Source organism: Venturia canescens, chromosome 7 (assembly GCF_019457755.1).
Source record: "Venturia canescens isolate UGA chromosome 7, ASM1945775v1, whole genome shotgun sequence".
NCBI lineage: Eukaryota > Metazoa > Arthropoda > Insecta > Hymenoptera > Ichneumonidae > Venturia > Venturia canescens.
Window position 1 is genome coordinate 1,819,983 of NC_057427.1, and position 26,748 is coordinate 1,846,730.

Here is a 26,748-nt window from a genome sequence, read left to right on the forward strand (position 1 = left end):
TCAATAATCATATAATGTAATCCATTCGAAAAAACACAAAAAATTCAACGAAATAAAAAGGAATGAGGTTTCAATAGAAAGGGGAATTACTCAAATATTTCGTCGATATACAAAAAAAAATAAATAGTCAACATAACAAAAGGCTCGATCAAATCATCAATCTCATTTTGTATATTTTGTCAAATAAAATAGTGGATATGATTTATTATGTAGTTCGCGTTATGTTGTACCTTTTAATGCCCGTTCTGATGATGTCGAGTGAGAGTGAGTGTGGCTTGTCTCAAGGATGTATATTTTTTTTTTTTTTGAGAATTTCGATGAATGTATGAATTTCTAAATCGTGTGTTGTCAATATATATTTGATAATGAGGGCACTGTCGATAGTCACTTCTGAATGAATTGAATTTTCGTTGAAAAATTCGGGTGAAAAAATAGCCGTTTTGGTATATCAAAGTTCTAAAATATTCTATTTTTATTGTAAATATGGATGCCGATATTTATATATACACTATGAAATTATTGGAGCTCGAACGATTGAACGAGAATGCAAAAAATCGTGAAGGGTTTACAACTTTTGGTTTTTTCATGGTGGATTTTTATGAAATTCTGAGATTTCGTGATTGCAGAAGATCTTTGAGTCGAATGAAATATCTCCGAAGTACGTTCTTCTTAAAAGTGTCAAAATTTGGAGCAACGTGCGAAGATTTACTCGAAAAATCGCTTAAAGTGAATTACTTGATCGTTCGATCCGGTCACAAATCCAACAGACATTTGTGTCAAAAAATCCGATGATTTGCATGAAAAAATCCCCAAAAACCTCTTCTCTAGTCACTTACGTGAAAACATACATGTACAGAGATTCGTAAGTGATAGTGAAAAATCGCAAAAGGTGCGCGTGTGAAAAATATTCGAAGACACACAAAAAAGTGCAGTTTAAAAATGAGCATCTGTGTCATCGGTGTAAACCTTTTTGCTCATGGTGACGAAGCATTATTTTTTCTTCGTTCCTTACACCATTGCAGTACTGTGTGAGTGAGTGTGCGCGTGTATCGATGGGTGTGATGTTGGCGTCAATGAAATCGGTGATGGCCTGAACCACGATGGGAATCGAATTTGCTTTTTCTGACTTTTCAATCGACAGCTGGTCGCTACTTTCCATTTTATAATTAAAAAAAAAAAAAAAAACTCTGAATCAATGCCTATTTTGTTCCTTCATTTTTTTCGCCATTGAACAATCATTTTTTTCTTTAAACATCATATCCCCAGCGATTCTCTCCACCCCGGTTTAATCATTGAAAGTTTCCGATGTAATTACGTTTACAAACGAACGCGTATCGCGATGTCAATTTAACCAGCAGCAGCAGGAATAAAGCGAAAATCTTTATCACACATGTAGACCCGTCCGAGAGTTTAACAGGTGGTTTTATCGACATTATTCGTATCGAACCCGCACTCAGCCGTTCTTTTGCACTCTTACGTTCTTTCTCTTAGCCAGCCCCCTTCAGCCCGTTTCTTTGAGGTCCCTCATTCCTTACTCCCACACACACGTCATTTCTCAAGCACTCTCACGTTTTTTCACCAAACTCGCTCTCCTCCGCATTCACATCCCTTAGCTTCCACAAACTTTTTAGCGATATCACATTTGTCAAAAGTTTTATATCCCGAGTCGTAGTTTACGTAAGCGGACGTTAAATTCAACGAACTCTCCGCTCTGTTGCAACCGAGCAATCAAAAAAAATTTTCAAACACTCTTACACTGAATATTGCGACTAGGATATATAACAGGAAAGATTCAGTGAAAACGTTCTTTTCGACAATTCGCATCCAGCAACGAATTCCAACTCGACAATCATTTCATTTTCAAAAACCATCCTCGTTTACGAATAATCAATTCTCGACTCATAGATTCTCCCTTTGGCGAACAAAATGGAAAGTTTCCCGAGGTGATGCAAGAAAAATAGACAGAAAGCCGGAAACTGTCGGACAAATAATAACGATCCACAAAATTAAAAATCAATATTTCTCGGATTATATTTCTCGCTTGTTCGAGGACACTTGAACGATTATGCCGTGCGTACTCGATGTCGATAGATTTATGCAAATACGATATTAAAAATAGAATATATTAAATATATATGTGTGTTTGTGTGTGTATATATATATATAATATACGTAAATATGTACTGATGTATGATGAATATAATATATAATAATAATAGATATATAAAGAGTTGAGAGAACGGTGTCGAGTGTGATAAAGCGTAAACATGAAAGAAAAAAGTTTGTTTGGTGACGGTATAAGATTGTGGTAATATATATATATATTTTTTTTTCATTTTCTTTTGTTTTTGAGTATACGGTTTTATAAAAAACAGTAGATATATAATGAGAAAACAAAAATACGAGATCGGCATTAAATGGTCCAAATCTGCGTTGGAGAGAAAAAAAAACTTCAGGCTTTTTGTGTGTCAACTAACCTCATCCTTGTCCAAGCCGAGCTACGGAAACGTGAAACTGGAGTTAAATCTCATTCGTCTCGGTGTCATTTGGTGTTTTTTTTTCTTGATTTTTTTTGTTTTTTCTTCTACTTTTCAACAATTTTTGTTCCATTAATCGGTATTTATTGGACTTTTTCTAACAGACCACGCTCACGCTCGTCCCGCAATCATTCAACGTGCATCCGTGACTAGATCTTACGCGGCATTCATCATTTTACATAAACATGTTTCAACGAAGGAATCATTAACACGAGAAACTTTATCGTCAAACTCGCGCTCCTCCTCCCCCCCCCCCCTTTTTCTCTCTCGCTCTCCCTCTCTTTCGCTCGCTCTGTCGCACCCCTTTTCTCTCTTTCTTTCTCTCTTTCTTCCTCTCTATCTCATGCTCTATCTACCTTTCGTACTTCGATCTCGCTCTCTCTCTCGCCTGTGAACCTGCCCGAGGCAAGGGGAATCCCATCGACAAAAACGAGGCGGTTCTATCGTAGGTCCCGAGTTTTTATCGAAAAGAAGAAAGAAATGAAGGGGAGATTGGAAATAAAGAAACGAGTGGGGGCTCACGATAAATAGATCGGGGATCGTTCGTTTCGACAACAGTCAACGTCAGAGGTAACGAAACTATTTATTTTCAACGTTTCAACCAAACTCGTCCGATCAATTTGTCATTTGTTGATTTTTATACAAATGAAGAAAAATAAGAATAAGAAAACGTCGATGAACGGCGAGCCCGAGGCTCTGTGTTTGGCAGTTTAACGTTTCAGCTCCCCTCCCGACTCGTCAGGATCAAAAAAATCCACTCGAATTATCGCGAAACAACTCGATCAATACTGTAATTGAGCTTCTGTACGATCAGTACAATGAAAATTTTGAAAAAATCGTTGCTCAAGGGCACAAGGAAATGGATTCCAACACGCGCGGCCATTTTTTACTTCAAAATTTTCTGTTTTTCTTTTTTTCATTGCATTTAACAACTCGTAAACACGCAGTGCGCGCGAGGAGAGAGAGCGCGAAAAGAAAAAAATCAAATACCGTGAATCATAAATCCTCGCGTACAAAAATCATCCACAACACCGAAGAAAGTTGGACAAAGACACACATAAATCCATATTCATATATAACATACGTATAAGAGAAACCAGAACGAAATAGCAAGAAGTGACTGAATTTTTCGTTCCACTATAATAAACGATTCGTCAAATTATTGCATTTTCCATCACTCAATTAATCATTTACCGAGCATCACCAAAACGAATGTACGAACGGAGAATGAAGAAACGAGAATTCCCACTTCGAGTCTCGGAGCTTCGTTTATCGGTTCATTCATCTCGTCTCGCTTTTCTCAACTGTCTCACTTTGCCCGAGTTTCTCCAATGGACGTACATTACCTATGCATATGCATTTACATTCGCAAAGGATCGTCACTTTGAGTTCGAGACGATGGAAAAATGCGAGGAAAAAGGCCGGAATGGGCGTAGGTTGAAAAATGTTTGGTGAAGTAGAAGAAGAAGAAGAAGAAGAAGAAGAAGGAAGAGAAGAATCAGAAGAATCAGAAGAAGAAGAGGAAGAATAGGAAGAAGAACAATAGTTGTTGATAACCAAGCGTGAATCGGGTATAATATAAAGACGACTATTATATTGATAGACACATAGTATCATTTCTCTGCGGCCCTTGCGGCGCGTGTACCCGAAATACATACATAGAAAAAAAAATATAGTAATCGGGCCCATTGCCGAACATTTTCACCGATAAAACGACGACAACGATTTACGTCTAACAGGTAATAGTTATATGTATAGATATATATATATATATATATGTATATATGGATATTAATTATCATAGTATTAGGCATACAGTGCAGGGTGGTGTGAAAAATCATGTGGTGAGAATCCTTCGTTTCTGTAACGCAGCACGAAATTGGCTGATCGTATTGAGCGAAATATTCAAGTCGTTGAATTACTCAAATTTTGTTAATTCGAGCTGTCAGTCTACGACAGTGTTATGACTGAATTAATCATTATTTGACTGAAGATTAGTAGGCTCAACAGTGAAGTTGATCAATATTTCATAATGAGAGAGATAAATAGGTCACGAAGCAACGAATCAATAGTCCTTTCAATGCCTTCGTATTGAATGACACGAGTATAGTAATGAATTGAAAATGTTGGGAGGACCTTTGAGGTGCCATGATTTTTCACAACCCCCTGCCATAGTGTAGATTCCCTCCGGACTAATAGTGCAGGGTTTTGGAATCCGGAAATTCATTTAGTTTTCGGCAGACGAAGGAACGAGGAGGAGCAGAAAAGATGGAGAGAGTTAGAGGAGAAAGAGAGAGAGTGAGAGAGAGAGAGAGAGAGAGAGGCAAAGATCGGTCGAATCGTCGATCGAATTTCGTTCTTACCTCGTCCGTATTGGAGCCATAAAGTAAGAGATCAAAGGGTATGGCAGCCACCAGATCGATGATGAACCATCCCTTCAAGTAATGGACGGCTATCTTCATCGGACGGGAAACCACCTCGTCGTTGTTGTTTACGAAGGTGGTACGAAAGTTTATAATTATGTCCACGATGAATGTCACGTCGACTGTGCACGGAATAATGTTTCGGGTTGATGACAAAAGACACAGGGAAAATAACGTTTTATGAGCATTCCAATCACCGACATATGTTCAATGAATTATTATTAAACTCACCTATAAAATCGATAATGACGATCGTATCGTCGCTGTACTTTTTGGCCTTCCGGCTGTTGTAGTCTGGATCCGATAGTAAAAAAGCAGCGACGTAAGGTGTAAATATTGCTGTGTACATAACTAGGAGTAATATTAACCAGTCCCAGGCCGCCTTGAAAGGCGAATAATGTAGTATAGTCCATTTGTGTATCCGAGGTGATTGTAGCTTGTACTCGGGTAGAACGTCCGCACCGAGAGACAGTACCTGCGAGAGGAATAAAGGGATGAAAAAAAGTGAGGAAAACACGTAGAATATGCTTCGAGCACAAAACAGAACATTTTTCAATGCAATTCATTTTTTTTTTGTTTCTTCACGTGGAATCGTCCCTTCGGATCGATCCCCGTAACGAACCGCTACTTTTCATGACGTTTTCTTTTCATCAAATTTCCGACCTCTCGAGCGGAAAATCGCTTCGTGTCCTGGTGCACCAGAGAATTATTATCTGCCATTTGCCGTCACTTTAATCGGTGCCATTTGAACGAAACGCGCTTGTTCATTCGGTCAACAGCGTAAACGCACTGTTCAATTACAATTCGTAGGAAAGAAATTGGAATTTTTCTCGCTGAAATAATCCGCCGCGGACCTGACCGACCGGCGGTCCGTCTTGTACTGCTCGGCCAGGATCGTAAAGAGTGTTTATATCCAATGGAGGACAAGAGAATAACGGTGGCGCGAATGAGGACGTAGGTCAGGGCGCACCCTCCGTCTGTTTTCCTTTCACCCTCGATACTCTTTCTACCCTGCATATGTGCACCTTTTGCTTTCTACTCTCTCTCTCTCTCTCTCTCTCTCTCTCTCTCTCTCTCTCTCTCTCTCTCTCTCTCTCTCTCTCTACGATGACCGCATGTGTGTTAGTGTCGAGGGTAGTTCGAGCTTAGCATAGGGGGCTAGAGGCTTGGCAGCAGCGTTGTAGGGAACGGGGCCATCGGGGCAAATCGCACGTTTTCCTTATTCATCGTTCTATGTATAGTGGCAATTGTGACGATCCGCCTCGTAGCCGTTGGCACGATTCTCTTTACACTATCGACTTGTCATAAACAGAAGAAAAATCACATTCCTGGGGCGGTTCAAGTACGATAGAACTAAAAGTGTACTTTTTTATTGGGCCCGCGCGCTCGCGGACGGCTTGAGAAAACTATCGATTGGAAACTCGAAATTGCCGAGAAACTTTGTGCGCGGCTCGTTAACGAGCTTTCCCAACTTTCCTGGCGCGAAAAGCCTCGAGTTTCCTGAATATTCGAGAAATTTCGTTACGAATCCTCGCCATTGCTCCGTGCGATAAATTATTATTTTTTTGCATCTTTATCACTTGGCTCATTCGCACCGTTGCTCGTTACCCTTTTAACTTTATCGGGACTTGGATTACCAGCTACGAAACTGTCCAACGTACATTCCACAAAGCTTCTCAAGCATTCCATTCATTTTTTATTTCGTCTGGATAGTTCAACTCTATTTTAGCCAAAGAACGGACTTATTTCGCTACAGAAAAACTCAGCTTTCCGTTCCTGTCGCTGCTGGCACCTTGTCAATAACTGTGCTCCCCTTTTCGAGCATGCACACGTGCGCAAAGACGCTTCTCAGCAAGTTTTGCTTCGAGCAGGCGAGGATTCCGTGAGAAAGGAAGGAGCCGGAAGTGCTTAATCTCGCTGCTAATAGCACAGACACAGACGCAGCAACGCGGAGGGAGGTCGAGAGGTCGAAATGCAATTTTCCACGAGTCCTCGCACGAGATGCATGCGATATCGAAGCTCGGAAGCTCTTTATCGATTGCGCGCTTTCGTTATCGTTCGATCGGACGAGCCACTGGCCTCTATAAGTCACCCGTTTAATCCACCTACGTGTTTCTTTATCAATTTATATATCAAACGAACCCACATTTTTCAGGGACTATCTTACGGTCATTTCACTGCGAATTTATTGTTACGGAAAAATCAATGAAATCGATGAAACTCGTTCGTGCCATTGTAAAAGATTCTCACTATTTCAATGCCCGGGAAATGCTCGTTTGTGCTTTAGTTTCGAATGTACAGAAAGCAAAACTTCGTGGAGCTACTCCGCCGAAAAAACAACTCTTCTGGACCGCGTTCGACTCACAGCGGAGTTACGCAAGTTCGATTATCCCAGGCCGTTCAAATAAACAAGTCGCGTGGATCTCGCGCGCTCGCACAGACCGATGAGCACACGCGAAAAGATTTTTGTTTTGACAGTAAACTCGAGGACCGTTCGGATTTTCAATGGCGTCTAATGATTAGTTATCACGATACGAAAAGTTTGAACGAATCTTTAAGGCTTTATTTCGATCCAGAACCGAGACGTGCACTGGACACGGGATAAAATTCCCGAAAGAATTCATCGAATGGGGTGTGAAGCTTGGAAAATGCGAGCATCTTTTGATAAATCCGTAGCGAATCTCTCTCACCGTGGACAGGGTCGAACCGAAATTCGATCTTTTCATTATTCCTTCACCGAAATACGAACGAAATACGTTTGCCACAGACATTTTAACGACTAATTTCAAATGCATTTCATAGAAATGGAAGTAATGAGCGAAATATAAAATTCGTTTGGTTTACAGTCCGGCTGTTGCGGTGTTTAAGTTTATTTATAAATCTGTGTGCTCCGTGGCCTGGTCTACGTGAAAAGGTCGTCGGTGTTTGTATGAAAAGACGCACGAGGAGCGCGAGCGCGCAATTGCCCGCCGCGGCAGTAGTCACAGCCCGACGAGATCAGACTGAGAATGTTGGAAACGTGCGCGCGGGTATTGAAGGTGGAGTGAAGAGGGGCCCCGAAAGGCGCCGAGCGTACGATAAACCCAAACAGACTCTCGCGTTGTCTTTTAACTTGTTCTCGTCTCTCGTGGTCTTTCACGTTCGCGGCGGCGGCGGTGGCGGCAGCAGACTCGACCTATGAAATCACGAGTTACAACGAACCAAGGCACTTCCGCGCTCCTTCACCGGGTCGAGAAATCTTTTTTTGGATACAGAAAAAACGTGAATCGACGAATATTTTTGAAGAATCTCCAGATTGATGAAATAATCGGCGCGACTAACAGCGATGTAGCAGCTTTCTCTGTGTTTGTTTCATAATTGAACTGAAATAAAAGTACGCGCTTTTATCGTATTTTGGAACGGTCGAAAAGGTTCGAAACGGGGGGCCACCAAATCGAGTTTTCCTCTTTCAGCTACGATCCGTTGATCGTAATTTATTTTTAAAAATTCGATGAAAACCTACGCGGATTACGTGGGAAGGAAAAGATTCACGAATTTTTTGGTACACGCGAGCGGCGTAACGGAGCGAAAGATGCGAAGAATGCACCGAGGCAGAGGGAAGTAACGTTCCAAAAATAGGAGCTTTTCACACGGATACTTAACGAGAGAGGAGGAACGTATGGGTGTAGTTTAGCTGGAGAGAGAGAAAGAGCTGCAGCAGCGCCAGTGGGAGAGAAAGCTCCAAAGCTTCGTGCGTATCTTCTCGAGATGTCGGTGCGAGAAATGCGAGAGAAAGCGACGAAAAAACGTGTCAAGATCGTTGGCAGATGAAAAAAGCCTTGTTTACATCGTTTTCCACTTTTTTTTTCTCGCCTTCCAGCCTGGACGAGCAAACAAGAGAACGAAAAACGTTTGGAGAGCGTTCGCGCTCGAGTTTTTCGTAAAAATAAAGCTGTGTCAAGGACGTTGCTACAGAGACCTGTCGCACATTCGATTCACATTTTTCGATGAATGCTGCATTACGAGAATTCATGAGCTCCCGGGGATATGCTACCGCGGGATCGATAAAGACGACGGAGACGATTACACGTACTCGACCCTCGTGGATGCCCGATTATTCGAGACTTTTATTGCCCGTCAACAACGACGAGAAACTGTGCAACGATTATAATTTTATAATAATTATGTTAGAACGACGATTCGAGTTTGAGTTCGTGACTAAATCGATCACCGTTCACATTTCCTTCGCGTTTAAAACCGCGGTAGCGACTCGACATTCAAAAATGTTTTCGTCACGTTTTAATGATTACGGAATTTACATGGATCCACGCATGGGCGTGTAGTCGGGATACGCGACGAAACTGCGACTCACAAAACGAAGATTGAACGAACTCTCGAATGTGAGATGGAAGAAATCGATATCGAACGGTCGGCGATAAAAATACGAGAAAAAAAAAAAGAACAATGATGGAGTTGAAGCAAAGTGCTTTGCAGTACGAATACCTCTTTTGTGATGGTGGTACCCTTGAGTGCCTGAGCTTGGGGGCCACCGTTTTCGAGCAGAAGGCTCTTGGTACTGCCACCCTTGACTCTAACGCTGCTCCAACGTTGCCTCGGCACTTCCGGCATTGTTCTATCGATGCCGTGTCTCTCGTGATCCCTGAGAGAGCTGCTTTTAACGCCGTGAGGCAAAAGAACACTGGGCGTAGCATTGGCGGTTGGTAGAGTAGTGGAAACGGCGACAGCTGCGGTCGCGAGCGCGACACTGGGAGATTGAACGTTCTCCAGGACGTCCATTTGTCCTAGGAGGTGTTCCGACATGGCTCGAGGAGACTTGATGCATGTCATGGTATTAGGTACGAAGGTGTTGGCCGTGGAGGAAGATTTTTTCAAGCGTTCGTCGTCTTCTTGCTCGACGGAAAGGTGCTCTCGAGCGTTGGGGGGTCTCTCGATTGTTTGCGAAGCTTTGAAGCGACGTTGGTCTTCGAGCCCGGTCTTTGGCTCCCTGGCGATCGGCAGAGTGACCGATCTCCGAGACCAAACGACGCTCGAGTTTTCTATCGTCGTGCCAGACTCGATTTCCTCTTCGACGTAACTGTCGCGGGCTTCCTCGAGCTCGGTGAGGGGTGCTACGCTCCCGGTGAGGCTTTTCCTGCCAGGGTTGAACCTCCTATTGGTCAGCGGTAAGGAGGGCGAAGCGAACGAGCCGATGGACGAGGTCGAGGAGGAAGAAGTCGGCGAAACGGTCGATCTCGTTTTGGCACGAAACTTCAAACTGCCGCCGAACGTACGGGGCCTCTTTCGTCTACCGGAAGTACCGATGAAGAAGAAGCCGCCGTTGCCGCACAGGCTCGGCGTCGATCTCGTGTCGACTATCAAACCGTCCCGCTCCTCCGACCTGCTCTCACTCTCCTCGTTCAACTCCGAGGATATTCCACTTCCTGGACAACGATAACGATCCTCACCTCTCGTATCGGTCGACGATCTACTCCGATCGTCCGAAGAACTCGAATTAATGGCTTTACCAGCTCTCGACCAACGCGTTCCTCTCGTCAGCGAAGCAAACAGTCCAACCCCTCCCGAATCGTACCCCGAATTCTCATCCCTCCCTCCGCTTTCCTCCCTCGCCTCGTTGCCACCGGCGTGATCGCACGTCGACGATCGTTGAAAAACACCGCTACGATTCTCCGCCGATCTCAACGAGTCGACCGACGTATCCGAGACGTGAAAACGACTGGAGGCTCTTGGCAGTATTCGCTTTCTTCTTATCACCACTGGCGGTGGCAAACGATCGTTTCTCGAACGATCGTTTCGCTTTACTTCCTCAATCGTTCGTCCCGATTCTCTTACATTATTCAACGCAATCACTTCCGCTTCTTCCCCCTCGAAATCCTCCCCCGTATCCTCCAGCTCGCGCTCCTCCGCCTCCTCCACAACGAACACCTCCTTTACACTCGATCTCTTTACGATTGGCACTTTCGGCCAACCGGCAGCCGCCCCCCCTCCTGCTTTCTCGATCTCGTGCTTCGACAGCTTCGCTTCGTAAGGATTAATTTTGAAAGATTTCTTTTCGTCTGCTCGCCTCCTTCTTCCGCTCCTCCCTTTTAAATTTATTACTCCTTTGTGACGTTTATTTATTTGTGCAGGATCGCCAAAAATCGTCGGCTTTACGTTCGAGTACAAAAAATTCTTAAACTCCTTATAGAAATAATTCGTGGCGCAAGAATAACCACGCTGAAAGACAGTTGGGTTACTTATTCCGAATTCTCATTCCGATATTCCGGACAAACGTTCGTGCTGCCTGTGCTTCCTCGATTAAGAACGAAGCTTCCTTCATTCGCGATTGTTTGAATCTCCTTTGTCCTGCTTTTCCCTTTCGTACTTTGAATTCCTTGTATTTTAATTAAAGTTAGTGGATGGAGTCTCGGTCGACAGTGTTTCGGGTTGTCGGGTCTTAAGGTCGTGCGTATGTATACGTATTTCAAACGAACTATCAATAAATTCGTACAAACAGCGCGTTGTATCGGAGCAATGAAACGATTTAAAATCAACGACGATAGAAAAAAGATTTTCCTTTAATTCTCGAAGCGATGTATATCGGTTTAGTAATTGATAAACTTTCTCAGTGTCAGTCTCGGTTGATACTATTTTCGTTGGCTCTCTATGATTCTCGTTCTGTATTTTATTCGTGATAAATTATCTTATTTTTATGATTTGCATAAACTCATTCGAACTTTTCGTTCCGCATCGAGTATACGTTTGTGCTCGCGTGACGATTTGTTGTAAACTTGATGGTTCCGTGGTCACGAATATATTTCAACGACGCAAGTGCTGAATTATACTTGTGCGTATTATTTCTACTCGCGATATATTTCGTAGAGAATTTCGATTATCGTAAGTCGTTTCGAACTCGATTATTTTTGGCACAAATCATAGTTTCCTCATCGTCGCTTTCCTCGTAAGTGAGTTAAGTAAACTATTTTTTATTATTCAAATCTTTACGCCGGATCGACGAGGAAGAATGGAAAACTTCGGCGAGTCCATTCCCGGAATCGTGCTGGGAGCAAAAAGCCTCGCGATTCGTGTTTTACGAAGCAACAGTCGCAGGTTCGCAGGGTTATTCGGTTGAAAAAATGTTGAAACTCAGCACGGACTCTCCGACCGTGGTCCCAACGGGTCACTCGAATCGCCCTCTCGTCCATCGAGCGCGTGCAATCGCCCGGATATTTGCGTTATTTTCACTATTTTTTTTCTCTTCGTATTACCAAGAGTCATACAAATACTGACGACAATGATAACAACAGGAATAAGAAAAATATCGAGTTTTCAGAGGCAGCGGTGGGTGGTGTTGGGAGGCAGCAGGATCGTTGTGGGCTGCGAGCTCGACGTTTGAGGTCCGTCTTCGTGGCAAATCTCGGTTGTGTCATCCGCGATGTTCGTGTTCGTTCGATCGTTTCCGGGTACGTTGCCGAATACCATATAATAACGACAAAACGAAGACTCGCACGAACCTTTTTGTCTCGTTGACAAAAAGCAGCACCGCACTCAACAGAGCGGCAGCGAATGAGAACGCGCGTAGAGGCTTGGCCGCGGTGTTGGCGGACGAATTTGAAAAGTGTCGGTAAAAAGAAAAAATACGTCAGCAGCCCCTCCCTTTCGCGGAAAAAACAGTTGCTGCGTTGTTTTCCTCGTCTGGCGGCAACGACGTCGCGAAAGTGTGTTCACTGGCGTCGACCTGTGGCCCCGATCGTCGAGCATGCACGTACACACGTATACACAGACGGATGCATTGGCACAGCTAAGAAAAGGGGGAAAACCGGGCCGATCGTTGGCCGGAGCGTGAGCCGCGATATCGCTCTACTTATCAGTGAAAATCACGTCTGACCAAGTGCACGATTGTTCGACTCGAGTCAAGATCATTCGCTTCTGTCGGGAAGTTTCTCCCCGCGCGAGTCTGTTGTTTTTGTACTAAATATCTTCAGCAACCCGCCGATGAACACTGAACGTAACAAGTTCAACGACTCCCATAAACTCGGAGCAATTTCTCCCCTTTTGCAAAGCCGTTATATGCAGCACCCCCGTGATGGAGAGAGAGAGAGAGAGAGAAAAAGTGAGTGAGAGAAAGAGAGAGAGAGAGAGAGCAAGCGAGGAGAGAAACTTCGATTGAGCGATCGTCTCGCTCCGAGAGAAGATATTCCGTACGGTTCGCTGGACGATACTGAACCGCGCGCGGAAAATACACCGTACCAGAGAAAGCAGCATCAGTAGCGGGGTTATATGTACACGGAAAAGCCCACACCACCTGTGAGCCTCTCAACAACCCCTATCGCGCATCTCATCCCACCCTGTTCGCATCTCCCGCATATTCTATACGCCGACGTCTCCCTTATTGATTTGAGGCTGCTCGCGCGTGAGCGAGAGCGAGGGAAGAGTGGAGAAGAGGCTGCAGAGCGCAAGCGTCGCCGGAAAAACAAGCCTCGACGGGAGCGCCGCGCTGTGACATTTTCAAGGAACTCGAACGCGCTGAATTTTCCAGCCCAACAAACAATTCGCGTCAGGCTGGAAATATCTGGGCAGCCCTCATAATTGCGTTCTAATTAGGTATGCACGATAATTAATTTCGTGGAACATTTGACGTTTTTTTCCCCTCAGCTTTCTCCTATTTAATGAGAACAATGAAATGATGCACTTTGTTGTCATTTTTAATTGTTCCATTTTCCTCGCGAGTTTAGAATTTCTCGAAATTGCGCGGCGTCAACCTCCGCAAACATACGCACCAATTATAGTCTAATTGTATAATAAACTCGAGATCAAACGCGCCATAATTGGGGCACGTTCGGTCTGATAAGGTGCGAAGCTAATGTCAAGCGAAGCTAATTGAATGCATAGATCAGCAGAGCGATTGCATTTCCGCTGAAAGCAGAATGAGCGTCGATGAAAGAGGCGGATCAAAGGCACCTACACACACGCACACACACACACACACACACACACGCCGCGTCCGCAAATAGCACAACCTCTTTCAAAAGCCACATGCAAACTCAGCTTGAGCGGGGTTAAAAAGTCTCATTAAAGCTCTCGGAGTGATGAATTCGGGCTGATTTGATTCTCATCCCCGACATTAGGAGGGGAGGGGCGGAGGCTAGAACGGGGCTGTCAAGCAGAGAGCGATCACGCAACTTTTCAGCTCCTTGTTCCATTCGTTCCTCGATTCTGCGTCATTATTTAAATGTTGGCTTTTGTCAACGGGAAGCAATCAGAGCGCGTGCGAATTGAAATAGAAGAAGCTTGCGGTGAAAAAAACTCGGGTCGGAACGGAGCTCAGGCCCCGAGGTTTTCCCAGCAGGCTCGTCCTGCGTCAGCCCTCGGCACACTACTAAATTCGTTGGATTTTCACTGTTTTTTTAACTTGTTTGTTTTTATTCGAATCTCACCTGCTCGTCTCTTGGTTTGGTGCTTTTTTCGTCCTGTTCCTTGGCGAGATCCTCCACAAGGTCATGCAGGAGCCTAATGTCTTGGGGGCTGGGGGAATCGACCCTACCAGCCCCCACATTCATCGTACTGTGGGGCGCCAGTTCACAGAGTTCACTGGCTATATCAGGCCTGCTAGTAACCTCCCCACGAGACGTACGCGAGGCTGATATACTGCGCGGCAAACCAAAGGCCCCTTCCTCCGTTTCCTCCTTTTTATATAGCTTCTCCTCGACCTCCCGATACTCTCCTTTTTCCTCCTGCCACCAAGGCTTCGAACCCAACCAGCCAGCCCAGCTGGACTGATCGTTTTCCTGCTGCTGTTCCGGGTGCCCGTTCACCCTTTCCTCGTCGGCATCGCTCATTTAGCCCTCATACGGCCCGCCGCGGTTACTCGATAATTCTCACGATAACTCGCGATAACAAACTTTATCGCTTCTGGAATCACCACTCGGCGACACTTGACCCCGTTATCGTCATTTTCTTCGGTTATAAAAAACTCGAAATCCCTCTTCTTTTTTGTTACAAATAACTTTTTGTTGTCTTTCAAAGCGTTTGTTCGATACTTTCTTGAGGTTCGCATTCGTAATTGATATGAAGAATCAGGTATCTGCGAGGCAAATTATTCCCGGGATTATAAATTCTCATATTTTTCATTGTTATTCGCGCCATTGTTGCCGCGACGGGGAGGAAAATAAGGAGAATTATATGAGGCGGATAAAAGCGGCCGTTCGACGAGCAGCGAACGAGCCTACAGTTGAATTCCTCTTCGTGTCTATAACCGCAATGTGTCACCGTGCTGAGGTAGCACCAAGTGAAAAAAATGTGTTATCGATCCTGGCGAAGCTCGCTCCGCTCGTACCTCACGAATAGCAAATAAGAGCGCTCGCGGACTCTCCGCGCGTGTTATTAACGCCGGCGTGTGCGTCAAAATGGAGGTTACGAGGTAAAACGTTGAAATAACGACGCTAATGAAATACAAAAACGAATGAAACCTGTCGACGTAAAAGCTTTTCCGAGACACTCGATCAATTCAAACGCGGCCATCTGCGTCCCCCCTGTTACAGTCGTACATGCGAGCTACGATAGCGAGGCTTAGCCCTAGATCGATACGAACCAATGATAAAAAATGTTTCGACTCCGGCAAAGTGACGGCCGATCGTCGAGCACACGGAGGCCGCCCGAAGCCCTCGAATTTTAAGGCGAATCTACAAACTCCCTTCGACCGTCACTTTCTCGATTGCGAGAGCAGAACGGAAATGAGTGAAAATCCTCAAAGTATATATGATCGATCAGGACGAGCAGATTCATGACTGCTGAGATAAACAGTGTTTACAGCGGTCAGCAGTCGAGCAGGGCGCCGTGAGTCATGGATGAGACGACAAACTTCGAAAAGGCGAGAGAAAAAACGTGCCCCGAGAGACAAGTTTTCTCACCCGAACAGAGACCGTCAGCCGTAAGTCAGCCGAGTCGAGCATGGCAAAAATTATTAATGAGCTTCGTAAACAACGCGATATGTTTTGATCAAACGAATATTCCCTTCGTACCTCGTTACCAAGTAACGATAGGCCAAGGTCGCCGCGTCGCCAAGTCCAATGGGAAAATAAAAAAGAAAGATCCGTTAATTATGCAAGGAGACACGATGGTGGTTGATTCGTCGTGTATAGAGATACGGCGGAGCTAAGCCGCGCTGCTGACACACAAAAGCACAGAGGCACGAAGAGCGCGCGCGTATACAATGTTGTAGAGACTGTTGCGACTAAATATGGTACAACGCGCTCGACGACGCGTCGCTTTCTGAGCACCGAGGAAGCCCCTTTTTCATCCAGGTTCCTCTTCATTTTTATCGCAGGAGAATTTAAAGCTCGCGACCGCTCCCGGTACAACAGCGCAGGCTGATAGCGAGAGCTTTTTTGGCAATGATCCCACGTGGAGGACAAACAGAAAGATCATATCAGATCCATCTCGCGCATTTGCGATGTCACAATAAATATGCCGGGAAGAAAACAACGGGGAACAAAGAGCGGCCTTTATTCGAGGTCCTTTCGCCCGCCGAGGAATCGGATGCAGTGTTTTTCTAAGAATCTTCCCTACCAATAATTCGGGCTTGAGGATTCGAAGAAAGGAAAAATTCTCGCTGGAATAATATATTGCTGGCAGGCTTCCCACACGTGAAACAGAGTCGAGCCGAGAACTTTTGGCTCCGGGATGGATACACGCTTGCTCCGCTCGAGATGCAACGGAAAAGAGGGACGAGGAGGATCGATTCTCATCGCGAAAGAAGTCCATGCGAAATGGGCCGGGGGGAGAGGCAAGCGTTTTAAGATAACGGTGATATGGCCCACTTTTTGGCAAGCGACACGACGACTCAAACCAGCCGCGACGATTCTCGCCCCCGGCCCCAAAAAGCATGTACCTCGGACCACATGTAGGCCATGTGCTGAACCCCTTCGGTGTATGTGCCTCCGTGTGTGTAGAGCAAAACACAGCTATGCCAAGAGCTTTGTGTCGGATCGTTAGAAAATGACCTCTAACCTGGTTTCTTTGAAAATACGACCTCTTTTTTCCGCATTCCCAATTGATTATCCAAGAATTCGAGGAAGCTTCGAACGTAAACGCTTCGGTTTATCGCACCTTCGCCCCCCTCCGTGTCCCTTCTTGCGGAAGACTCGATAAACTGTGAAATTCAACGAGCGTCTCAGCGCCTTTTTCACAACGTCAACAGTGCACCCCCCGTTTACGTTGGGGTTCGACGCTAACCCCAAATCTTGTTGTGGCTTCTCTTCGCAAGTGTCACCACACGACGTCAGCGAAGATGGCTGATGCTGCTTGAGTCTGGCTTCGTTCGCACTCGCATGAATGAAAGAGCGAAAAGTATCGCGAGGAAATTAACTCGCTCCCTCGCTCATCACGAGGGTGTGTAATGATACGCGGTCAATGAACCTCCTCTTTTTACTCCCCCTCAAATACACCCCCGTCCCTCGCGAGCCTCTCATAGGCACTCTCGACCTCCCGACCTCAGTTACAACTCAGTTATCCCTTACGCTTTTTTATAGAGATATTAAAATTATTTTTGGATACAACGTGGACGGAATTGCGACGGGCACACCGCGTGGGTTTCCGAGGACTGAGCAGCTCGCTCCTCACTGCGACACTGACTGGTACGCTTTCTAGTGGCGCAATCGCGAAACCCACCACAAGGGGATGAAAGCTCTTTGGAATGTGGCACGACGGCTTCGCTTTTCCTACTTACTCGCCCACCAACCTGCTTCACATTCTGCTTTCATTTGCTACTCTGTTATTTCATGATAATCCACTCGCCTCTGTTATCGCAATCGTGTTTATGCTTAACTATCATCTCCAAGTCAATTTTCATACAAACATTCGACCACCTTGGATTTCTTCCGACTCGGGTCCAGCGCTACGTCTCCGACCTTCCACGGAGAATTTTCATACCAAGCCCGGAAATCAGGTCTTCGCGAACAGGGATTTACTCCGACATTCGGATCGCTGGCATTTTTTCAAATATTCACATTCCGAGATAAAACCTTGCGTCATTCTGCTCATGCTTTATTCAAGCTTTTTGCAGATACGGAAAAAAGGTGAATTCCTAGTCGCTGGAGACGATGCGACATCGGGGAGAGAAAAAAGAATGGAAAATATTCAAATTTTCTCTCACAAATTTCGCCACTGAAATAGTTGTCGGCCTCGCTGCGTTTGGTAGAGGTCAAACTTGAGAAATGGAAACAAAGTAATTCACGTAAAAACCGAATTCTCGTTCTTCCCACTCCCAAGTTTTCATTGCGCGTTTTTTTCACTTTTTGCCTTCGAAATTCAAGGGCGCGTAGAACCAAATTTCTTTCCGAGTCTAGCGAAAAGCTTTCTGGAAACGCGTCAATAAGATCATGGAATGATATTTTTCGAGGCTGAATTTGATCAGTAGTTTTTGAAGTTTATCCGAATTCCAAGAGCTTTTCCAACACACCTCAAAATACGCTGCCAAAAAAGTTAACAACTAAACAATTTTCCGCGCATTTTGACTGATCGACGATTTTCTCCCGAAATAGCACGAATTGAAAAAATCTTGCCGTTTATTTTCACTCCTGAATAACATTTTCACACTCGATACTTGACCCGGGAAACGAAGCTCGAGATTATTAGAGAGCTTTTCTCTCGAGGCTCGGTGGAGGGAGTGTTTTTAATGTAAAGGAGCCTCTCGAAAGACACAAAAGATCGGGCAAGATGATGTGTGCACAGAGACAAAGTACAAAGTATCCAGCAGAGAGCGAGGGTGCTATCGATCGTTCCACTCGGCGAGCTTCGACTGAGGAGAGATCGTGCTCCACGATATCCGAGATGTGGTGAGTTACATAGAGAAGACAATGGAGGGTACATTTGTCAGTAAACGCGAGAAGAGACCTCCCACTCAGCGATTTCCTCGGTATGGAGGATCGTTGAATTTTTTTCGCACTTGTCTCTTTCAAGATCTCAGCGTCTAGACGAATTCTCGCACGCGGTTTTATATTCGCCGCGTCACTCGAGGTTAACGTTCTCATGACGAATTGCGAGTTTCGCTGCTCCGTGCGCCAACTTGGTCGTCAGAAAGCATTCAACCCCAGGAAAAAGGATGCGACGAAGATGCTAGACCCTGGGAGACCGATTCTCGCAGGGATTTATCCGAGGTTGTTTTAACAGTTGATTCAACGAGGAAGTCAGAATTATTATCGCGAGTCAATAAAGCCTGAGAGCGTTCGCGGTCGGGGCATAAATTAGGGAAACGTCGATGTGTGGGCCGGCACGCGTGTGCGCTCGGGCGCGTGGCCTTGCGGGGAATTTGCATGAAATTTGCCCAATCTCCGTGCGAGAAGCCGTCCAAACGGGACATAATTCTATCCTGTTTGCGGGACCTCCGGAGCTCTTTCAACCTCCGAGGCTCCGTTCAATTCGGACGACGTTGCGAGCAACGAGAATTGGCAGGAGGCGAGTTATATATATCGGGCTTGGCAGAATGACAGTCAACGCTGGGATTAGTCGGGATTTTTTTGAGCGGTTTCGATTTTAAGAGCTATAGAAGCGCAATGTCGTCGGATTCCCGGACGGTTGCAATTTAGGGGACACTAAATTTCAGGACGGGGCACACAAAATGGCGACTGGGGCTTCGGAGTCCCGCGAGCTCATTCTTGGACCGGAGCTCGAGAACGTGACGGCAGGGCATCGACAATAATTTTCTCGTGATCGAGCACAACGAAAGGTCATTTCGAAGATTAAAAAAAAAGCGTCGATTCGCTTCAACGTTAGAGTTGATATTCAAGTTTTCACAATTTCTTACTCACCTGCGCTACTTTTTCTCCCATATTCGGTGTGTGCATGGCCCCTTGGAAATACTTCGCCGAGCCGTTATCCTGAATAGAGAACTGTATACATGACGCGGAACAGAAGTAAAACTATGTGAATGGGCTACGGATGTTCGCGGGGGAGAAGCGAAACGGAAGAAAAAAGAAGGAGCAGGGGACGAGAGAAGTGCGAAGACGAGTGACGAAGGGCTACGGAAAAACTCACTTTGTGTTTGACGGAATCTGGTCCCATTTGACTGAGAGACGGTGACTTTCGTTCTCTCGATGTTCTCCATTTTTGTAGATCGCTCTCGGAGGCGACCCCGGGAAATATTTTCGAATGTTTGGCGGCTAAAAAGAAATAGAGGGAAATATACAAGTCGAAAAGTGAAAATTCTTGTTTCGTCGTTTGGGTAGCGCGGTGAGAGCACACGCACTGCAAAAAGTATTTTTCTTTTTGATATTGTAATGTCTTTTCGAAAGTATGAGTCTCGTTATCAACGTGTCTTCCGCTGGCAGGCGCGTGATGACGTTTATCTAATGGCTAAAAAGCGCTTTTTATTCTCGACGTGTGACATTAATAGTTTGAAAGCAGATGGAAAAAACGATGAGCCGATGGAAAAAAAGTGCTATTTTTCGTCAACTTTTTTTCCTATTAGAGACGCGCCCCGATGGATTTTGCTTCACGATTTTTTCCACCTGGCGAAACAACGAAAACAAAAAATAAAGTTGTTAAGTCCTTTCTATGTAAGCTCTGCATACCTGTGAAAGAAAGATAAATAGAAAACGACGCAATCCGTGTGTGGTATTATAATTCACTTTACACAGTATTATTGACAGGCGAAAAAACAAAGTAAATTGAAAATAGTGGCAGTTAAGGGAACTCGATAGAGGAAAGTAAAAGAAAGAAGAAAGTGAGAAAGACAGAGAGAGAGAGAGAGGAAAAAGTAAAAAAAGGGATGAAATTGCAGATTATTGATGGTATTATAAAAGTATAAAAACGGATCAACGATTTCTTAATCCGCATCTACGTCAGCGACGTTAAACGCCTCCGATGAATTTGTACAATGACGAAATGTTGTTTCTTCGTTAATTCGCATGATTACTGTTTTTCTCCTGGCACATGGGACTAAAAACAATGCAGAGGCGTATTATTGAGAGCTGGAAGAAAGAGAAAAACACCTGGCGGACTTCGATTCTGCTCATTCTCCACTAAAACTCGAAATTATCATCTCGAATTTTGAAGGTGAAAATCGATTTCGTGCGTGTCACGCGATGAAACTTTGTTGAATTCATCTTGAAAAAGTAACTGGAAAATTCCGCCAGGTATCGAGAGTGAGAGATTAGACAGGTAATCCTCGTTTGGCAGGGTGCTTTGAGCCGAAAGTCTTTCAACTACCGCCTCAATCGACACGAATCATGTACTTGTCGTGTTAGAGCCTCGTGTATTAATAATGCTACACACATACGATTATGTATATGAGATAGAAATATCGAATAGTAGAGAGAGGAAGCGAGAGAGCGAGAGGAAAAAAGAAGTGAGAGAGTTGTCAAAGTATATCAACAGGCCAACGAAAGCTCTCATTAATCGTAGACATAAAAAAACATAAAACATTGGGTTTCTAAAACGTAACACGTGAATAAATCGATGAACATGATGGAGGAGAGAATTCAACGCACACGTGTTAACTCCAGAGGGAATGCTCGAGTGACGAACGACAATTATGTATGATAAAGCTTTCCAAGCGGTCGATAAGTTAGGGGTGCAAGCGCGCCAGCCGAGTTGATCGAAGCGAAATAAGTACAGAGAGAGTAAAAAAATAACGCTGCTCGGCTGGCAACGAACCGAGCTGGCCATTTTTTAAATCACAAACCATTAAGAGAATTCAGTCTGTTTATTATGTACGCTGCTGCGACGTTATTTTCACAACGTCGAAATTCTTCAATTCTTTTCTCTAATGCTCCGATGTACCGTTTCGAAGGTTAATTTGCATTCGAAGATGAATTTTGAAGCAAGATTTTTGACGCTGCCACACGAGCCGGTCGGGCTCCCGAGCAAGGAAATTGATTATTGCTTTCTTGGAAGGAACGCTTCAAAAAATCCATCACTCGAGCGATCCGTTTCGAGGGAAACGACGAACGATCGCTCACGAAAAATCTTAATTCGTTCGTGCACGAGATCAAACGTACATAATAATGAGACTGAAGTTGCGGAATTTCACATGGATCAATGGGAATGAAGATTTACATTAAACTCATTACGAGAATGGTGTATGGCGATGGTTTTTCTTGTCTCTGGTATTTTTTTTACCTTCGATGAGATTATCGACTGTCGCTGGCCATCGCCCAAGGCCGGGTACTTGTTCGCTCCCTCGGCCCGCTACTAAAATGGTTTTTCGTCTCTCAGCGCATATTCTCTATCACTTTTTTGGTGAGATGAAAAAGAGCACTCGTCTTCCTCGAATTTTACGCACGGATATATAGAGAAAGAGAGACGCGGGCAAAAGCGCACATACATCGAGATTGGCTCGAGGATTCGTGGATTCGAATACATTTTCATCGGCCACATTTATATTTCGGAGCGTGTACAGTTTCAGTGGTACACACGTGCTTCGTCTCTTCGAATTCTGATGGAAAAAGTGGGGGGAAGGGAAAAAGGGGGGGATCGGACGGATGCCGAGTACGGAAAAATCATGGCGTCTCGTGCAAATAGGAATAACAATGGATTGAAAAACACCATGTCATATATATATATATATATACGTGTAAAAACAAACGTACGAGATATCACTGAACAACGATAACGACCAAAAGCCCAAGAACCAGAAATAAAATGCCATCGATCTCATCACATCTAATACGCACTTGCTTCTGTACTCACGATCGATTATAATAAGATTTTTTCTCATTGAAACACATTTATCGGGATGATAACAATAATTGAAGAAAAAAGCTTACAAACACTGCAGGTGAGACTTCGACAAGGGACCCTCGTCGATTCCTGCTTCACCATTCGCCTCGATATCGCGTCGAGGCTCGCCGCGTGCGATACGCTTCGCGATGGTCCCTCTCCACCTCCCCCTGACGAAGAATTTTGACCCTCCCAGATACCCGACTTCTGGGAGACCTGCAAACGTACGAAAATTTTATTCAACGATCGTTGCTGCTCACCTGACATATTGGAATGGTTTTCTTCAAAATTAATTTCCATTTTTCGTTCCATTGATTCCGGTCCACCTTGAGAAAAGGTTTTTGCGGTTTGTGACAATGGAAAGGCTGATTACTTTTGAAATTCGAATCGACGCTACGAGAAAGAGCGTCGACCGATCGAACGTTCCTTGCCGCATTTGCGCGCAAAATTTTCGTTCGTTTGTAATAAAAATATTGAAATTTATCGTTGGAGCGACGCGTTTTGAATTTTCCATCTGCCGAAAACACCAAGAATCTCGTAAGCGAGCGATGAAGCTCTCACAATTTTTTACCGACGGTCGATACACCGCTTTGCTCGGGCACCCCGGACCTTACCGCCTCGGGGAAGGAAGAAAATAGTTTGTGGCTTATCAGGCGGCGAGTAAAAAATCCATGAGCGGACGCTCGTTTACGTCGAGGATAACTGATCATGCGAGATAATTATCGATCTTGGGACGTTGACCGCGGGGAGGGAATAAGTGGAGATCGAAGACTTTTCCGTGGGCACTCTGAACAAAATCCGGGTTGAATTATCATCGTATTTTTAGCCTGATTAGACCCATAAATTCACCGGAGCTTACTATTACGAGCAAGAGTGTAACGGAAGTTGTACAATTTTCAGGCAGATTCGAAGGTGCACGCGACAATACGTACGTGGCAAAATGAAAGGGGTTCGGAGACGTAAGGGAGGGTAAAAAAGCACTATTGACCTCGGGTGACGGTTCCGAACATCACCCTCCCCTTCTCGCCCTTCCGAGGGCTCCCGCTCCGCAGCTATTCCCAGCTCGAGTGTCTTTTTTTTTCGTAAACGAGCCGCGATCGGAGGCTGACGGAGTTCCGTGAAAGAGCGCAAGGTCTCCGGCACGAGGCTAATTCACTGACGAAATCGAGAAAATAATTCGCTCGCAGAGGACTCACGTCGCTTACTCCTTCGGGACTCGCGATTGGAGCTGCTCCAGTAGGATGCTGATGATGAGAATGCGGGGCTGCTGCTGATGCCGCTGCTGCGGAGGACGTCGAACCAGCGGGTAGTGCGTTGCTCCCAGAAGTTGAATGATGACCTGGCGGCGGGACTGCTGGTGGTGGCAGAGACGGTGGACCTGCCCCCGGACGTCCCGGTCCCCAGGACTCCATCATCGTGGGCGAGCCGCATGTTAAAGGGCTGTAAATAGGAGAACGAAAGTTAGCACAACGTTAACGCTCTCAAAAATGTGTCAATATTTGGGCGCTGCGAAAGGGCTCGAGCTCGAGAAACAACGAACCGCAACTGATCGATGATCCCGCATTTTCCATTGATTTGCCCGCGAGAATGCTAATCGACTGCGATTCTCCGAATTGGATAACCGGAGAAACTACTCGTTCGGATCGATCGCGGTATACGTGTCCGCGATATGAATAACAACGGTAAACGTAGGAAGAAGAGTAGCGTTTTGTCGTGTGTAAGGTTAAGGGAATGATCGATAGACGCCGCAACGACGGAGGTCACTCGCAGTGAGGCCTCCGACATCACACACAACAACAGAGTGAGAAACGACATCGAGTGTGGCTTGTTCGCTGCTGGCTGCTGCTGGTGAAGTGTGTCAGTGTTAGGTCACCAAAAGACCTAGCTCGCCAATCGATAGATAAACCCCTTCCCCACTCTTTCTTCCTACAGCGATAACGTCCCCGCGGAGAGACTCAGCCCGTTGATATCACGTTTCACCAATGGGATATAAATTCGATGCAATATATGGAGGAGATGACATTGCTTTCTCCGCGTAAATTCGATCTGGCAGAGAAACAACTCTGAGTATCCCTGTCCGCGCGCCGGGTAAATACGAAGCGACACTTTTCTTTCAATCACATTTGTTTTCGAGTCGAAAATATGCTTCCGAGCTCCGAGCCGGTTGGTCGAGAGCTGCTCGAGTTGTTTCTCCATCTCAGCTGTTCCTCCCGGTGTTTACCCTCCTTCCAAAGGGGGAATTGTCGGATTGATAAAGAAAATGGTATTTTGTGGCTCGAGGGTTCGAGGGCGTCAGCTGGATACAGCCGCGGCGGTACCTGGCTTTTTCCCGAGCCGAAGACGATCGATCGATTTATGATTAACCTTGATAAAGAGGAGAGCTTTTGCCCTCTGCGCTTTGTGTATGGGCCGGTAAACGGCCAGCGAACAACGTTCGATTGAATTTTTAGGCACGGGCTCGACTTAAGGAGCTTGCAAGGAACGTATATAAGCTTCGAAGGTTAATCGACTCAAGGTCCTTCGCCGTCTGGCAGCCTTTTTTTCGAATGACGACACAGCCGCGCCGCGCCCCTTTGCAACAACGAAGAGGCTCTCATTCTCGAACGTCCTCTCATTCTTCACGTTTTTATAAGAAAGAGGAAGAATAACGGACGAGGGGGGACGAGAGGAAGAGGGAATCCAGCAGTCACGTGTCGTCTTTGTGATATCACGACTGCGTTGTTACTGTCTCCGCTTCCGGCCTCGCGGGAAAGAGAGAGCCTCAGGGTCGAACTCCGGTGGTGGATCCTTCCTTCCCCATTAGTCACTGTCATTCGACGCTTCGCTTTCAAGCTTTCGTCCTCGCACTCCTATCTCTACTTAACTCCGCATCCATTGGCTCTGTTTATATTGCACCCTGTCGTCTCCTCGTCTCCAACGAGGATGACGTTCCTGCGGCTGTTAGAACGTCGCGTGCTAAACGTACCTCCATAACTTTAACATCCCCCTAGACATTTCTACCTGGGCCCTCTCTCTCTCTCTCGCTCTCTCTTCACCCTTTACAGTCTCAATCCATCTCTTGAACCCCTGCGACGACGTAGCCTCCTTCGAGCGCATCAATCTTCCTTCTTCTTCCTTTGTCCCACTCCTCAGTCCTTCTGAATTAAATATCATTTGCTCAATATTAGTTCTCTCACGACTCCCATGCCGCGACCTTCCGCGCGACGTTTCACTCGCAGCCGGCGCTCCAAGGTGGAATCTCTTGTTATTTTTTATGCCAGCCTCGAATGAGCCTTTGGCTGGCTATGCTTCGTTTTTATTCGAAAAATTTTCCACGACGAATAGCTCGTGAAAAAAAATTGCGAGTTTCGAAACGACCTCGACGTTATGTTACCGAAAAGTACTTTGTCCCAGCTTCTCGCTCCATATTTCGACGTAATCCAACTATAATTCCGCCAATACTTTTCTTTCCTCGTATACTCGGCGAGTAACTGCGCTCATAAGAGTTTCATGATTCTCGTACTCTTTTCTATTCCCCAAGAGAATATGCGTGCTCGCTCCCCGATTCCGCTCGTGTATATACGTGTGTGCTGTACTCTCGGCTCCTTCGACTCTCGCGCCTCCAACGAGCAGCAGAGCAGGGCTCCTTCCCGAGAATTGAGATTTGGTGGTGTTAGCGAGAGGCAATAGCCAATCCGACATTCCGAATCAGAGACGCGAGCGAAAGAGCGAACGAGGGCGCGAGAACTTAACGGGATTAACAACACTGTAGTCGGAGCGAGATAAGTCTTGAGCTCTGCACTATTTATTCGGGCCTTAGCCCAGCGCGAGGCATCGATCCGACCAACATTTCGTCGTTTATTTATTCTCAAACTGGTACAATCAAGTGGTTAAAATTCAAGTTTGTGTAGTGGAAATTTTGATGGCTGGTCAAACGTTTCTAAAGCAAACCCCATGAAATATCATTTTCGTAGACTTTTTTTTCTAAAAAAGTTCATCGAAAGCTCAGCTTCGGTATTGATTCGTTCGCCGGAGCATCGAACATCTTTTCGGGAAAAAATTCCGCGTTATGTAGGAATTGAAACTTCCGGCACCGAATTTGCTCCGATTTATCG

The 26,748-nt window shown here is 45.4% G+C and overlaps 1 protein-coding gene across 16 annotated transcripts in view; it reads right to left on the reverse strand.

The window, feature by feature from the left end:
• sei (seizure) overlaps positions 1 to 26,748 on the reverse strand; it is a 63,793-nt gene that overhangs the window by 14,481 nt on the left and 22,564 nt on the right. For 10 of the 16 annotated variants that reach the window (XM_043422814.1, XM_043422809.1, XM_043422813.1 and 7 more), the window contains exons 5-12: positions 23,851 to 24,094; positions 22,702 to 22,870; positions 22,055 to 22,126; positions 19,970 to 20,094; positions 19,744 to 19,812; positions 5,192 to 5,435; positions 4,901 to 5,082; positions 2,478 to 2,498 (exon numbers count right to left, since the gene is read on the reverse strand). In XM_043422814.1, coding sequence (XP_043278749.1) covers positions 2,478 to 2,498; positions 4,901 to 5,082; positions 5,192 to 5,435; positions 19,744 to 19,812; positions 19,970 to 20,094; positions 22,055 to 22,126; positions 22,702 to 22,870; positions 23,851 to 24,094 — 1,126 coding nt within the window. Of the gene's footprint in view, positions 1 to 2,477; positions 2,499 to 4,900; positions 5,083 to 5,191; positions 5,436 to 19,743; positions 19,813 to 19,969; positions 20,095 to 22,054; positions 22,127 to 22,701; positions 22,871 to 23,850; positions 24,095 to 24,194; positions 24,418 to 26,748 lie in introns of those variants that run through there. The other 6 variants (XM_043422804.1, XM_043422812.1, XM_043422811.1 and 3 more) reach the window with 4 other exon arrangements.